The sequence below is a fragment of the Platichthys flesus genome, chromosome 8 (assembly GCF_949316205.1).
Source record: "Platichthys flesus chromosome 8, fPlaFle2.1, whole genome shotgun sequence".
In the NCBI taxonomy this organism is placed as follows: Eukaryota; Metazoa; Chordata; class Actinopteri; order Pleuronectiformes; family Pleuronectidae; genus Platichthys; species Platichthys flesus.
This window is the reverse complement of record NC_084952.1, coordinates 17,093,690-17,110,321: the sequence shown is the minus strand read 5'-3', so window position 1 is coordinate 17,110,321 and position 16,632 is coordinate 17,093,690. Positions and strand designations below refer to the sequence as shown.

General features: G+C 40.0%; 1 protein-coding gene across 2 annotated transcripts; it reads left to right on the top strand.

Annotated features, from left to right (window-relative positions):
* Window positions 1-12,123: 12,123 nt before the first annotated feature.
* Window positions 12,124-16,632, top strand: il12ba (interleukin 12Ba). Of its 2 annotated transcripts, none has more exons than XM_062393948.1 (8): window positions 12,124-12,363; window positions 13,335-13,416; window positions 13,505-13,789; window positions 13,870-13,975; window positions 14,478-14,719; window positions 14,812-14,984; window positions 15,172-15,293; window positions 16,468-16,632. In XM_062393948.1, the coding sequence occupies exons 1-8, from the start codon at window positions 12,334-12,336 to the stop codon at window positions 16,481-16,483; spliced, it is 1,056 nt and encodes a 351-aa protein (XP_062249932.1). In that variant the 5' UTR covers window positions 12,124-12,333; the 3' UTR covers window positions 16,484-16,632. The 2 variants fall into 2 exon arrangements, with proteins under 2 accessions (XP_062249932.1, XP_062249933.1); XM_062393949.1 differs by having other exon boundaries at window positions 12,124-12,672; window positions 16,468-16,631.

Here is a 16,632-nt window from a genome sequence, read left to right as displayed (position 1 = left end):
TTGGGGTGGATTCACTTTTTAATTATGGTCTCTAACTGATAAAATAATTTGTTTGTGAAATGAGAAAGTAAGCAGGAGGTCTGAGTGTAGTTTGATATATTTGGATGCTGCACTGTTTTGTAGGTCTACACTGGAGTAAACAAACACAGCTCAGACACATCTTCCAGTAGCATTAAGTAAAGAGCAACACATTTTAAGATGTACCCGAGGCCACATTTTTATCTGCTTTATCTGCGTCTGTTTCTCCAAACAAGGAGTGGACAGTGCAGGACGTATTTTCCAAGCTTGTTAAATGATAGCAGTTGATGTGTATGACAATAGTAAAATAAGATAAAAGTAGTTGGCCTAAATACCAAGATATCTAATACCCACATTACATCTCACCAAATATGCGGCATCATTAAAATAACTTTTTGATTACCATTGCCCGATTTTCTTTAAAACACTTCCACAACAATAATGCATCATGACATTGTATTTATGCAGTGCCCATCGCTTCAGCATTCCATGATCACCAATCGTCACCAAATATTAGTCATAGGTAGTTTCTTGTCTGTAAAAATGACGCTGCTGCTGTACGTACACTGCCAAGCTGTTCACTGGATGTGACCCAAGTTCTCTGACAATGTGCAGCCGTCGTCTTGTCTGTGATCAAGACAAGTGGACATTTCACCACTTGCTTAAAACAGGGCTGTGAACCATACCAGATCCAGGCAACTAATCAAAAGTGGACCAGAGACCATGTAAGCAACTATTACCAGGTGCCAGTATAATGGAATTCTGTGGACCATTTGTGTCATAACTTAGGAGGAATTGGATGTATGATGCAAGTTCCACGCAGATGAACATACCATGCATCCAGAGGCAAATGAATGGCCATTGACTAGAAGTAATTCTACATCGTCATGTCTATGTCAGGACAGGACTATGGCATTTCATGATATGTTTCAACCTGTGTCGAAGAAGGTGCAGATTTGCCAGGATCCTAAACAGGTGAGGCCATCTTGATGTCATTTGGTGCCAGAGTCTGCATAGTCTTGATCGTGGAGTGGGGCCTGCCAACAGGGGCGCTGAATAGCGTGAAGGGTTAGAACGATTCCAAGGCCCAAAATTCCCAGGGCACACCTGCCTGCTATTACTCTCTTGAGTCAGTCTCATTTGTCAACATCTTTGAGAATAATGTATTTAACATCTAATGTCACATTTTATTTTGGCCAATGACCCATTTGTTAACATGGAGGATGATTTGGCTTCACTTTTGGGAGTTTTCATATCGTTCATCTTTATAAACAGTCAATGGTCTGAACCACGTTGCTGATAAAGTAGTAAGAGCAGAAGCATCCTCATGTCTAACGTAACGTCACACAGCTAGAGGATGTCTGCTTTGGAGATAACAGTCCAGGACCAGTCTGAGAGGAGAAGACATGGATATTCCTGCATATTTTATCGGAAGAATAAATTAACAAACTGGCAGAGCGAATATGAAAATAGAGGTCACCCAACATATTCTGTAGCTGAATAAATATATTTCCCATCGCAGTGGGATGTATGGGAGTAACAAACAATGCAATAGGAAAGAGGTAGAAAAATAAATATTGACATGGTAATAAGCTGAAACGGCCATCAGCTGAGTTCATGCGAGTTCCTCAGAACTTGCAAGAGTTATGACAATGAGAACATTGATCTTTTTTTGTCACAATCTCCTGATTGTTTGAAATACCTTACATGTTTAGTTTTCTTTAAAATGTTTTAGTTTTTCACCCTCAGCATTTAATCGTATCTAATCCTGACAGAAACACTGAATGGATTTCAGGATTTCAGGTTTACGAAAGTATTGTGGTTTGATATTTTGAGGATTTAATGTGTGAAGCCCGTGTAGTTTCCCATGTGAAACATGTGGGATTACATGTGGTCAAATGAAAGGAAACACACAAATCCACATGATCACAGGACCAATGGAAAATGTGGATATGCAGGAAAAATGCAACTGGACTAAAATGTCAGGCCAATGTTTATGGCCTTGGTACAGTATTCAAATCCTCTCTACAGAGGTGTATTAGTTGCTGTTGTCGCCACGATGAGCAATTGTTTTACGATGAGTCAAATTTGCCCACCATAACCAGGTACTTTATTTCATGGCTGGACATTGCAAGGTAAGGAAATATACTGAGGGTGTGGGTGAACATTTGTCATGTGCAGTCGGTATCAACACTTTGGGACTTATAACATGTTCAAGTGCCTCTCTCCATATGTCTCTTTACATTTACCTCAGTGGGATGTTTGGCCTTCACTGAGCACAATGATGTATTTGGAGAGTTTGACATTCGAAGTCTGTTCTGAGGGAGAAAGTTTAACACGTGCCGGGTGTATGACTTCATAAGTTTGGGGCCAATCATGGGCCAGGTTAAAACTCAAAACCCCCAGGACGCACATACACACACACACACACACACACAAACACACACTCACACAATCATGTCTCTCCGGCTTAGGGGGACATTACATCGATTTCCTGGACACTTTCTCTTAACTTACCAGTTGTCTAACCCTGACCCTTATGTTAGAAGAAATAGATTTTTGTCCCCATAAGGAAGACCAGTCCCCATGATGTGACTGTGTAAACAGATGTAGGAGTAATATCTGGACTACAGGACTTTGCATTGACTTCCAACAGTCTAACCAAAACCATACCCCTAACCTTAACCCAATCACAAGTCACATCTGACCCCTGACCTTATCCAGGACTTGAGAAATGACGTCACACTGCGGGTCCTCATGATGTCCAGTTTACCTGACAAGGACACACACACTCACACACACACACAGACACACAGTTCTTTCAATAAACACGTTGGGGTTTAAATTCATTTATCGATTTTTTTTAAGGAAGGTCAGATGATAATAACTTTTTAAATGTCCTTTATTACATCAGGAGTTCTTTAAAAATCCTTCAATATGTTAAGAAAAATTATGTGTTGGTGGTGTTGTTTTTAATTTTAAATCATATCTGGGATTTAAAATCTATTACATATCTAGGAGACAGCGTTGCCTAGCTACCAATGTTTGCTATGGATGTACAAAACAAATTGCACGTACTTCACCAGTCTATTGAGCAGATCCTGTAATTATGCGGTTTGTTTTGATGTCCACTTGTGTGCTTCTATCCCAGTTTTTGACCAGTGTTTCCCCTTTATGACCTGTTTATTTCAAGTTGATTGAACAAAGAAAGATAAACACGTGTCATTTACTTTAGATTCAATCAAAAAGCAAACTGCACGTGTTGGTGGAGTTCGGGGTCACTGATATAACTACTGTGAAATCTTTCCTGGAAGGTCCTGAGTTTTCAAATAGCTTGGACGTAATCCAGCAGGACCTCTAATTTACCAGGTTGAGTCTTTTTTTTTCGCGTCGTCGCTCAAAGTATTCACGGGGCAAGAAAAAGAAAACAATACCCAGGCATGACTCTGGCTTTGAAGAGGCTGCCTCGCTGGACGTTCGACATTCCACTGGCACAACATCACAGCTCTGCTTTTCCACATATCAGCCTGTGCAGCTCCGATAATACAATGTGACCAGACCAAAAATAGTCCATTACGTTGATTGTGCCCGCTCACACTACCACCATTTGCACACTGCCCCCTCTTTGATCCCAAATTGCACCTGATTGCATCTAAGATAGGAAGTACTACCTTTGGTCAAATGTAGTGAGTCACAAATCCTCTATAGACCGCTTCTTACTGTGTTTCTTTCTGTCATGCAAACCAAACTGTCTCTCAAAACATGTACATGCCAGATGTTTGGCATCCCTCAACAGGTCTGTCTGACAGGACTGCTTATTTCACACGTGCTTGTCCCACTTTATGCTTTTTCAGGCTTTGGAAAACCCAGCATATTGTTTATCAGCACATATTGCTGCTTTAAGGATTCATTTCTTTGGTCCAGCTGACATAAAACACATAACCACATCTCCTGCACGGTATAAATTATAATATGTATATTCAATTTCTTTCGGAAATACGGAGCGATGCATTTTGCCTGTCTCTTGTGGCTGCCAGAAATTAAGTTATTAATGGACTGTTGTTAACAGATCTTGGTTGTATTTGTCGACAGCGTGTATTTTAACCGGATAAATAATTGTAATCATTCTACCTTTAATCAGGGAAACAACCTAAGTAAATGTCTTTCACCACCTCTGGGGCATCTATTTTTAATGTGAAACAATATTGGACTCATTAACCGATTTTTTTAATTTCTCCACACAATTCTTATCTTTTTATAATGTTAAGTTTTCACTTGTTATAACACATGCATATTTTCCTAACATATAAAAAAGGATGAAACAGTATTTTCAGATTCTGACAATGTAATCAAAACAACATCCACTGACTGAAAATTACACATTAAGAGAGACACAAACCAGGGTTCAGTAGAAGCCAGATTCTACATACTCAAACACAGGAGAAGAAATAGGGTTAAGTAGCCCCAGGCTACAGATGGGATTACTTTGAAGGCACCATTGACATCAACCAAAAAACTGAGGCTGACTTTTTATGACTTTATTACCCTGACAGCTATGGTAAGGCTGTGGTATGATATTCTGCACATAGTGGGAAGAGTTGATCCATTTTGTCTCCGATTTCTCTGGCTTTAACCTGACTTGCACTGAAAAAGGGTTCCCAGGCAGGTTGCCAGGATTCCCAAGGAGAGTCCAGACATTTTGCCTTGTGCCACTAGGACCCGAAAAGACCAAAACACATTAATCACAGAAAAATTACAAGGGAAGAAAAAAGGGAAAGCGATAGTTATGTAGAGCTTGGCTTCGTGCCTATTACACTGGGAGATAACAGCGAGGCCAGAGGTCAACTCATTGGAATTGTGACTCGGTCGGCCGGCTGAAGTCACTGAAAATAACACTTTCAGGGAAGTGATTAGTGAGTCGCTTAGCTTATTTGTCCTCTTTCCATTTTAAGTGTGCATGTTTTATGCACACACACAAACACAGTCGCTGACCTCATGAGACAGACTGATAAAGTTGTTAGACAGAAACAACCACATGTTGTGCATGAACCCGCTCCCCTTAATGTGACAGTACCACCCACAGACTGAGACTGCAGAGGCCAAAGCTCGAGAGAGAGAGCGAGAGAGAGAGAGAGAGAGAGAGAGAGAGAGAGACAGAGAGAGAGAGAGAGTGACAGAAACTATCCACTATTCACCACTAACCTGCTAGTGGTTAAGGTAAAAAATATAAAGTAAATGTAAATAAGGTTATGTTTTCTTTTCATCTGTGTTTGTCTTCCTGTTACTTACTTACTGAATGCAACTCTCTGTGCTATGGGTCAGGGAAGACCCCATTCAATTTTTGTGGGGATCCAGAACAGGGAGAGGTTCTAGGAATTCACCTTAATTATAACATTGGGAGGTTTCTTACGATGTTTTCACCAATTTCCAAGGGCGTCAAAATAGATCTGGATGAAAAAGAAAACTTAGGTATATGTGCTTCACTGAGTGCAATGCTTGTTCCAATTATTTCTACCTGCCATTTGACTTCTTGTAAATCACAAGGCTCTTTGAACTTATGGCAAGTAAAAAAGGAAGCGTCATTCCTCCTCCTCGAAGCAATTACCAAAATACCAATTATGATTTTAACAACAGCATTGATGGTGACATGTCCCAGGTTAAGCTACTGAGTGCTGGTGGTCTTTTTGTACAAAGTTTATTCATCTTGAACGCACTGAAAGCCCAAATCACACAAAATTTGACACTGCCCTTCCTTGGGCCCTTAACAATATACATGTCAGGCGTGAAGCAGATAAGATGAACGGTTTTCAAGAAATCCATTTCACACCCAGACAGATTCCTGGAATTAGTTGATAGATTTTTCCCTGCCATATAATTTCCTGTCAAGTAAAAGACACTCTACAAGAAAATGGAGGAAGGCTATTACATACTTTGTCTTCATTCCTCCTCCTCAAGACAATTCTAAAATATCATTTATGATTCATAATATGTTATAAGATATCAGTCATGGAGTAATGAACTCTTCCCCTCCCGGTCTTTATGAAATAGATTTCAGTGTGCACGACTCCCCGTAATAACCTTTTGCTTCTGAACGCAAAATGGAAAAATCCATTCCCTAAACATTTCCGATAGTGTTTCTGTATTCTTCACATGATTGTTCTCGTCCGTTGAGAAAATCGTCACTTCTCCTTGAGAATCCTGGTACAAAAACGCTTTGTCAGACACAAAGGCCTCTTTGTAGCCACACTATCGGGCCATGTGACAGACAGTTTGATCACATTGATCCTTCTCAAGCCTTCCCCTCAAAAAATAGAACTGTGTATTTGCAGCTATAACTGTAGTAACTTAAGGAAAGTGACTTTGCTCCAGTGTGAGGTGAGAAACTTTACAGGCAGTCTGGGAAAAGGTGATATAACGCCTCAGAAATTGACTCCACCAACCCCTTCTCTCCGTCAGGCTACCCCTCACTGACCCTGTTCTTCTGAGGGGGGACGATAAACTACGCAGCACCAGCCGGTATTTTACCTGAAGGAGGATGATAGAGGCTGAGACACAGTCAGTAATTACTCCTCTGCAAGGCTCACTTTCAAAGTTGGTGAACTCGCTCATTTACTCTGATTCCGGGGCTTCAGGTGTTTGTCCCCTTCCTTTTTTCTTGCTCTATTAATGATTGAATCTGAAGTGAAGCCAATGTATTTTATTGAGGACGTCAAATACAGTGTGAATAGGAGATGACGGATGCATCAATTTATCAAATCTGTCAAACAAAGGACACAGAGTATAATTGAAATAGATTTTGACCCTTTTTTGTTTCGGCGGGCCAGGATGGTTTATCATTTTATTATTATAACTATAACTTAAGATTAGAAGGGCACTCAGTAGAGCACATATGCCAAGGCCCAACGGTCCTCTTATGACATGACATTAGCATTCACTAGATAAGAAATATCAGTCCCCATAATGTTTGATTTTCAGTTATGAATCCATGAATCCAAAACATGTGAACATATTGTAATAATGATCATATAATTTTGTTTCTGTATTTTTCCCCCAGATACCAGCCTGGCTGTTAGGATGGCAATGATGGCATTCAGCCAATCGGTTCACCATATTGTCCCACTCTGAAATAATTCAACAGTTGATAGCAATGATGTATATACTTGAAATCCATAGTGAGAATAAAACTAGCTGACTTCCCATTGAGGCCCTGAAATTTCCTCTAGTGCCACCCTGAGGACAGAATTTCCATTTATTCCATTGTTTGGACAACTCTTAACATTGAATTGATCTAATTAGCATAATACAGAACTGCTAACTTGTCTGCCGCCCTTTCCTCTTGGATGAGGATGAGGACACATTTCTGCTCAGAATAAGAACAAGACGTTCATTAAACTAAACATCCTGTGTGTAGCTTGAGAGTAGAGGAAGAATGAATGGGAATTAAATAGAACAGTGCTCTAGAAATTATCTGCTGCTATTCATCTTCAGGATCCTTCAGTCAAAACACCTCTGGATTTCAGACGAGCACGACAGGGGAAATTCCTCACTTGAGTTTAAATTCATTGTTATTAGCACAATAAATCTGGAAATGTGTGGATGGGCGGTTCACCGCTAAGAGGAATGTAAAGACCGGCAACTACACTAAAGTATGACATCCACAGGCAAAAACACCATAAATCTGTGAATCTCCATCTTTCCTACAAGTATTTCCACACACACACACACACACACGCACACACACACACACACACACACACACTTACTCAGTGGCACGACGTCCAACCAAATCAAGTCAGATGCCACTGCGGTCTGTTCGTACTGAATCTGCTGATGTTCAGAATCACAACTGGCTCAGTCCCTATAGGAGAGAGAGAGATAGACGTGCTTGTGGCTCAGGGTTGGAGACTCCCCCACTTTACATGACGTGCACACACACACACACACACACATCACCATATTCTCGTTTTTCCTTTTGTTTCCCCACTTTCTCTCCCTCACACAGATGAGATCATGGCGCTGTTTTCATTCCAGCTGCTCCGGTTTGAGGGCATCTGGGAGACGTTCCAGTGAAAAGCCCCAGATCACAGGCTCATGAGGAGCCTGCTGCCCAGCCGTGTAATTCTGTAACTCTCAACAGCTGCACAACAGCAAATTATGACACTTGACCAAGGACATCAGCTGCATTGAATTAAATGTGAATCTGTGCTCTGCAACAGTTCACATGTTCCAGAGTATGAGTGATGTGAATATATCGCTCAGACACTCTGCTGACTGCATGACTGGTCAAACCACAAGGATTTAGGAAGTGTGATCTTTGAACCATCACTTGAACAACAGGGTAGCTTTTTCACTTCAGATGGAAACTTCAAACGCCTGTGATCCTCTGGAGACATCTTGTGGCCAAAAATTTGTACTACATAGAGCAGATACATGCAGGAGTCTACATAGATATATTTTACTTAGATCATATTAAAGATCAAAGTACTGATGGGATCCCAAACAAAAGTAATTCATAATCTAAGGGCTTCTGCAATATTATATATGTTTAAGTTGTGTGTTTATAAGTTCTTAAGAAATGAAATGTCAAGCTTTTTAAACCATGTTACGTATTTGGAGTTGAGGACCCAAATGAATCATGAATGCTTCCTTGAACTTGTATTCTGACATTAAATTATTTGTATTTACCCATATTAACCGAATACAAATTTCATTCCTTACCCGTTATAGACATTACTAGATGCTTTACTTGACTATTTGAAATTATTGATCCCACCTGAAGAGTTAGGGGGACGCAGCCTTTGAAATAAGGACACCCCGCCCAAGGAAATAAAGCAGGCTGAGTGACAAGTCTCCTTTGAATTAAAACTGAAAACATACTTGTATTTTACTGCATTTTATACCTAATCCTAGATTTATAAGTGTAATGACTGGTTATGCTTAAATTCCTGTCACAGTTTTTAGTTATTTTATTCTATTATGACTGATAATTTATTATTAGGGCAAGTTGAAGTCCTGCCAATTGTATGGGTTCAGTATCTTGCCAAGCACAATTCAGCATGCAGATGGGGGAGAGTGGGGATTGAACCACCAACCTTCTTGTTGGAGAACAACCACTCTACCCACTTGGCCAATCCTTACATTAACATAAAAGATTGGATTACCTGATCAGTACCATGAGAAACTAAGCACAGGAAGAAGATGGACAACTTATTGTGCGTGTGTGTGTCTGTGTCATTCTTTACTGCTTTTGATACACATTTCAGAGATAATCATTGTATTTTCTACTTTACTACATATATTTGACAGCCTTACTTAAAAGTTACTTTTATATTTTAGGATTTTAGTTGTATATTATTATTTATGTGTTTTTACTCATGTCTTTATTTGAGCGGTACTGAAGCATCCAGTTAAGGGCGTGTACTTTCCTTCTTTCCTTCTCTGCAAAATATGTGTGAAATCCTTTTCAATATGCTTTTAAAAATCTATTTATATAATACACAAATCATACATTTAATAATACACATGATAACCTTCCACAAAAGGGAATAAGAGTCGTTCCCACTCGACTCTGACTTTCTGTAAAAGCCACCACAAACCACGAGGCCAAAAGTTTCATCACTGCACTACAGTACAATTCAGAAGTGATGTACAGTAAGGTAAGCTAAACAGTGCGCCATACAAAAAGTAATTCTTGATTATTTAGCAGATAATACAATGGATACTTTAGTGGAAAGTACAGACAGAGAAAATTCTAACCTCAAGAACTTATGACCTTTAAACCTGATGTACTTTTTGGATACAAGCAAACAGTGGTTCACTATGACTTGTTAACACATAAGGATATAATTACTAAAGGAAAGCTGTTAGTGTGTGTTTTCCAAACTTAGATAAGGGCCTGGCTTAAAATCGCTACTGACATTCGTGCCAGTAGTTTTGCGGTTTTTAGTTTTGTATTGTTGTGCACCTGTGTCTGTTGATGTGCTGTGCAATCCGTGAGAGATGTGGAATTACAGTATGTTGGGTCATGGCTTCATTGTTGGTCTGTTCTAAATTACTGCTATTTAACCATTTAAAACAAGTCACACAGGAGTAGAGATCAGAAATCCAGGGCTTTGCCTGAACACCTTCTTGGCTTGAATACTTCGTCTGACATATTCATGCCTCCATTCATTTTCTTATCTCAGGACATTTGCCCTTTCTACCATCTGTTTCATATCCCTGCTGGGTTCACTGGTTTCAACCTCAGGTAGAGAAACTCTAAGGATGACGGGCTGTGGGTGTGTCACATCTTTCATAATCATTGTGTTTGTGCCTTATTTTCTTTACGTATACTTTACACCACACATCACCTAATTGTTCTCATAGAGAGAGAGTTTTGTCCGGCATCATCACACCATATCTTTCAGTGATGACACATACACACGCGCACCACTAAATGGCATGTGAACCAACAGGTATCTGTGGCATCAGAGTGATACTGTAAGGATAAACAACATGTTACCACATATTGGGATGATGTCACAAATAAAGTTCCTATAAAGAATACTGATAAAGAACGGCACATAGCTTTTACTGTTTCATCTGACATGCTAATCTATTTAAATCATAGGGGATAAAGATAGATTAGTAATTAAACAAAGCGGATCAGTAAATCACAGAAGTACCTTCAATGTACAAACCTTTTTTTTAACACTTGTCATTTAATAAGATAACTTATTGGAGTTATCTTTAATAAGATAACTCCAATAAACAAATAAGACATTGTTTATTGTGAGGGAAAATTCCTTATTTTTCATTAAAAAGTGTCTTAATACACATAATAACCACTTTGATGTTTCCAGATAACAATGGGAATGCACTGACCTCATTATTTTGTATTAGAAAAACAGCTGACATACCCACACACAAACACACACACATGTCATGAGTTGTTGTCCAGTGTTCAGTAACAGAGGTGGTTAAAACATAACTGAATTGTGTGATGTAGGGAAATGGCTCAGAGGACAAATGGGGAAATAGAAAAATTATACAATACATCCCATTAGTGTTGATGCTTTAATGTCGGTGATCTTCGTATTATTTGGCAGCATGTGTCAATCTGTGGGGAAATCACAAAACTGATTAAACATTAAAACAAAAAATTATTAATTTCATTTTGGATATTGGGATTACTAGGGGTAGAGTGGTCGTTCTCCAGCAAGTAGGTTGATGGTTCAAAAATACATATTTTTACAACATTTGATTCAACTGTATCTTTTGTGCAGCCTGACTAGGCCGGCGCATGCTTCTGCAACTGCGTCGGTGGCTTTTCACGCAGCTGTGTCGCAGGACTCTTTGTCATTCACGCTTCCCCAAGCGCTGCGCGTCTATGCGCCGCCAGAACACTAGGCGGAGTGATGTTTTTTGTCGAAGACGACCTTAGAGACGCCTTCTTTCTTCTTCGTCGATTGTTTATTTACATAGCCACTGCGGCTCCTCGTAGCCTTTTTTCTGGCGGAAAAATCCGCCAGTCAGTGACGGGTTAACCAAGTGATCATATTTTCGGGTCTCTTCTGCCAAACGCTCTTCTATTTGGTCCATATTGGTTCTTCTAAATCTCCCGTTGTTTCTGCGGTTATTATGTGGCATGAAACCGGAACTAAGACTCCGGAAAGGATGTAGTTAGCAGACCAATCACATCCCTTGCGGGCTGCGGGAGGCTCGCGTCGCTTTGCAGTCTAGTTAGAAAAATGTGGCGACGCACGTAAGCACTAAGGGCCCGGAAGGGCGCTTGCGGGGCCGTGAAAACGCAGAAGCATGCGCCGAAGATAATATTAGACGCAAACTAAAAGGATGTCAGTGGCAGTAATAGCGGATTAGATTAGTCTTAAAATCAGTTTTCTTCTTTTTTTAAACGGCCAAACAACATATTCTAAAAACGGATTAAGATTTTTCTAATTGAAAAAAAAAAATCACTGCATTGCTGCGCCGTATTTAAAATTATGTAAACTGAACGTGGCCTGCAAGTGTAGTTACACGTGATGTCTCGTTAACCTGACATTAAAGTTGTTATCTATGGTTTTTTGATGAATATATGATAACATTCCACATATCAATTCAGAAGATCATTGTGTTACTTCTGTTTTCGTAATAAAGTTCAACAACGAAATCAATCCGTCACCAGGACAAAAGCACCTTTGTCACGGGGACGTGTCAAAGTGATGGACTTGGCATCTGGACCAGGTAGTGCCCGCAATTAGGTCACATCTGAACCGGTTTACAGACGGCGCCTGCGCAACGAGCGGTCCTGAAAGTGAAAGACGCGTCCGTGCCAACATGAAGGTGAACACACAACGTGAGATCCAGGTGAAACCATAGACCGTAAACAGGGACCAGTTGAAATGTCCATTAACAGACGCGTGAGTGTGGTACGCGGTGTTTTATGGAACGTGTGGTGCGTCCATCCGCCAACATGTGGAAGTGATGATGAATGTGAACAGAAGCCACGTGTGTGAGGTTCGAAAGTGATATGAAGTCTGGACTTTTCAACTCCAGGCGATGCGGGAAGTTTGTGTGTGTGTTTGTGGGTGTGTGTGTGCCTATGTGTGTGCCACTCATATAAAAGTCACCCTGAACTGACAGAAGCGCCATTGGTTCCGGACATCAGTGATCAAGGTAAGACCATTGTTTCTAACTTTATTTGTTTATACAGATGTGATTCACATCAATTCGTCATGTCGTTAAATTCATATAAATTTGAATAAAATAAATATAAATTCATGAATAGTAGCTAGATATGGCTTCATTGTGATATCATGAAGTAGATGTGGCTTCATGCTGATATTATTTATCAGCGGTTTCCACCTCTATCCTTGTGTTTTGTTAAGGATAATTTGATGAAACGTTTCCTGTAAAGGTTCCTAAAATGTCAACGTTTAGTCTATAAGCAGGTTCTGGTTAAAGTTCATTTTAAAAGCTGCATGGATGAAAGCATTACTAGTTTTTTGTTTTTAAACTTGATATAGGATATAAAGTCGGAGTAACCTCTCTCGATTGTGAATGTTATAATGTAAATTAATGTACATTTAATATGTGAGCTTAATAATTCTATCTGTGTGACTTTCAGAAATGATCATTTTGTGTTTTCTTTATATTGGTTTTGCTTCGTTTGTTTATTTACTGTTGCTTTGAAAGTTGAAAGTGAATTTTATAACAGAATATTTATTTCATTTGAGGATCAAATCTTGACTTCCTTTTTTCCCTTCATGTATTCCCTCTTTTTTTTCCCATTCTCTAATTTCCTCTCCTCTTCACATCTCCTTCTTCCTCTCATTCAGATGAAGTTCTTCACTTGCAGCATCATCATGTCTGTATTTCTACAACTCTCCAGCCAAAATTCTTGGACTCTGCTCCCCAACAGTATGCTCTTTTTTAATTTCCATTTAGAACACATTACCCCAATGTCATATAAAATAACATTAACCTTTTGTTTAATGGTCTTTGCTAGTTCTGGTTGTGGAGGTGAACGGCTCTCCGGGCCAGCAGCCCCTGAGCTGCCTGGGCTCGCCACAGGAAGGGTCGATGAAAGACAACAAGAGTCAGGACATTATTTGGAAGAAGAACGGAGTAGAGGAAGAACAGAGAGGAAACTTGTACTCGGTGGAGCTGGAGGAAAGTACAGGAGGGGGCAACTACACCTGCCACCGAGAGGACGGTTCACTGGTCAATCACACTGTGGTTCTGATCCAGGAGGAGGAAACAAAGTTGAGGAAGATTCTTGTAAAAGATCAAGGTACGATCTTATTTAGGATGTGAACATTTTAAGAAATATTTCAACGGACTAATCGCCTTTGTCTGACTTTTTCTAATTAGGGCATTACATGGAGTGCTTGGCTCAAAATTACAACGGAGAGTTTCACTGCTCTTGGACGTGGCACAGTAGTCGTGTCGCAAAAGTAGCATTTATCAAAGTTTGGCGGTAAGTTTGCAAACTCTGTGAATGTTTTCTGTTTCCCTCTCTGGTATTAACACAGTGACTCATATCGATGACAGGGACTCATATCAGAGCCGAGACTATACAATGACAGCCATTAAGGAAAACCACCTCCTCATTGAGCTGGGCAATTAAACAATATCAAAGATTTAATCATCTATGTCAATAGCTATAAAACAAAAGTTGGAATTATATCGATATATTGCATGTACATTGTGCAATCACACTGAAGAGGAACAACACATTGGATCTGCCTCAGATTTCGGAAATGGTTTCTTTAAACTTAAAATAAACAATAATGTGACATTTATGGTGATAATTATCGCAACAAAGCATATTTAATGTCTTGGGAACAGATGTTGTATAGAAACGATACAGCTGTAAATGCTTTTGTATGGTAGATGTTTTGCTTAGACAGCGCCTCTATCAGTCGTCTGTTGTTCACCAGCAGTTATCAAGAGTTTCATCCATTTTCTATTTGTTGCAGCGGTTCTAGCAACAGTGACCCCCAGTGTTCTTTGGACACCAGCACCCAGCGCTGGACGTGCTCCTCAGGTCAGAGTAGCTTCAGCTGCTCAGTAGATGAACATGGACACGGGATCTCCTGCCGGGACGAGCAGCACTGCCCCTACGCTGAGGAGAGCCAGCGGATCTACATCGCTGTGTACATGTTGACCGAGGACTTCCTGGTGGAGAACTACTCTCTACAGTTTGACCTGGCAGAGATAGGTGAGACATCTCTACGAGACGTTTTATGCAAGATGCTTTCTTTTTGAGCTGTTTTCATCTCACTCCATCTTTTCGTCTGTATCCCTCAATAGTGAAACCTGACATGGTGAGGATCAGTAAAGTCAACACCACGATGATAGAGTGGAGTTACCCGAGCTCCTGGAGCAGTCCCTACTCCTACTTCCCTCTCACGTTCGAGATAGCACAGCTCAAGCGGGGATGCAAACAGTGTGAGAACCCCTGCAATGAGTCAAAACATGCAAAAGTAAGAGGAACCCACTAATTCTGTAATCAGTTCTACAAAAGAGAAGTTAGATTTATTACATTTCAAACTTACTGCACGTAAATGCATCGAATGACAGGAAAAGCCCTGGATTTGTAGCTGAATCGCACATTTGAAAGGGTAAATATGGAATCAAGTAATTGACTGACATGTGATTTCTATTTCTCAGACACTGACAGACCCATCTACCTACATCTTTCAATTTGAAGTCAAGAACAAGTTGAAGGATGTGTGTGTCCGAGCAAAGGACGCTCTCTGTGACTCCCAGTGGAGCGAGTGGAGCCACCTCAGGTCAGTGCCCCCTAGTGGTGCAACACAGCACATTCAGCACTTGCTTCCCTTTTACTGTGTATACCTTCTGTACCTAGCTGCTATTCTCTGTCATAGTCAGTGTTGGGAGTAACGGCGTTTAAGTATAACAGCGTTATTAACAGAGTTCTTTTTCAGCAACGGAGTAATCTAATTAATTACTTCTGTCATCGTTACAACGCCGTTATCGTTATTGATAATGTAAAGTGGCGCGTTACTACAATTTGGTTGAATGAAGCGTGCGGTTGTAACAAATCACCCTGTTCATACCACAGGGGAAATGCTCTACGCTTTTAATTTTAAGGACACGGGCGGACTCGACCCGCTGTGTACCTTGCGCGCTGCCCGACCAAGTTATTATAAACGAAAGATCCCTGGTTGGACCGATGACCTTGTTATCGGTCTAACCCCTAATTAAATAAATATAAATATAAACGAATTCGACACTAAAAAGTTGCGTATTATAAGTGTATTTAAACAAAACCCACATCAATCCCACATATCCCCGTGCTCGAGCCCGCAAACCATGGCGGCCCCGTAAACATAAACACGCTATTTACACACATTCAACACATCAATATTTCCCCCCAAGGTCCATAATATAATCCCCAAACAAAACGTCCCAAACAAAAATGCCTGCAGGTGAGCGAGGTATAGTGTTTTTATTCTTCAATCAGTTAATATAAACATCTTTGACGTTAAAGATGTTACAGAACGTAACAGCGTTATAAAACATGAAAAATAACGCCACAGTTACTTTGCTGAGTAACAAATTACTCTAACGATGTGGTAACTGAGTTACTAACTCAATTACTTTTTGGGAGAAGTAATTTGTTACTGTAACTAATTACTTTTTAGAAGTAACTTGACCAACACTGGTCAAAGTGTCATAAAGAGAAGTTTCCCTGCTGCCTCTGCTGTGGTTTGATCGTAAATAGTTCTGTTAAAATTCTGTAAAACTTAAGCGAGTCTTGCTCTTCGAAAGTAAACTGCATTATAACTTGTGTAACTGATCTGCCTCTCGTTTTAGGACTTTGTACCCGATAAGATCGCAGCAATAGGCCAGAGGGCTTTCCCTCCATTTGGTTTGCTTGGCTTTTGTTTGGGAATTAAGAATTGATTCAGACTTACTTCGTTTTCTTGTCTTCTATTACAGTTTGAGGAGAAAATAGAAGAACAACCATCGGCAAAACGGTGAACAAGCTTAACAGAAGAGCGAGGATCCAAACACTGGACATTTTTTGACTTTTTTTTGTTTGGTTTATTTATATGATTTTATATATAACTATTTATCCTATAGTATATAATTATGTTTTTAATG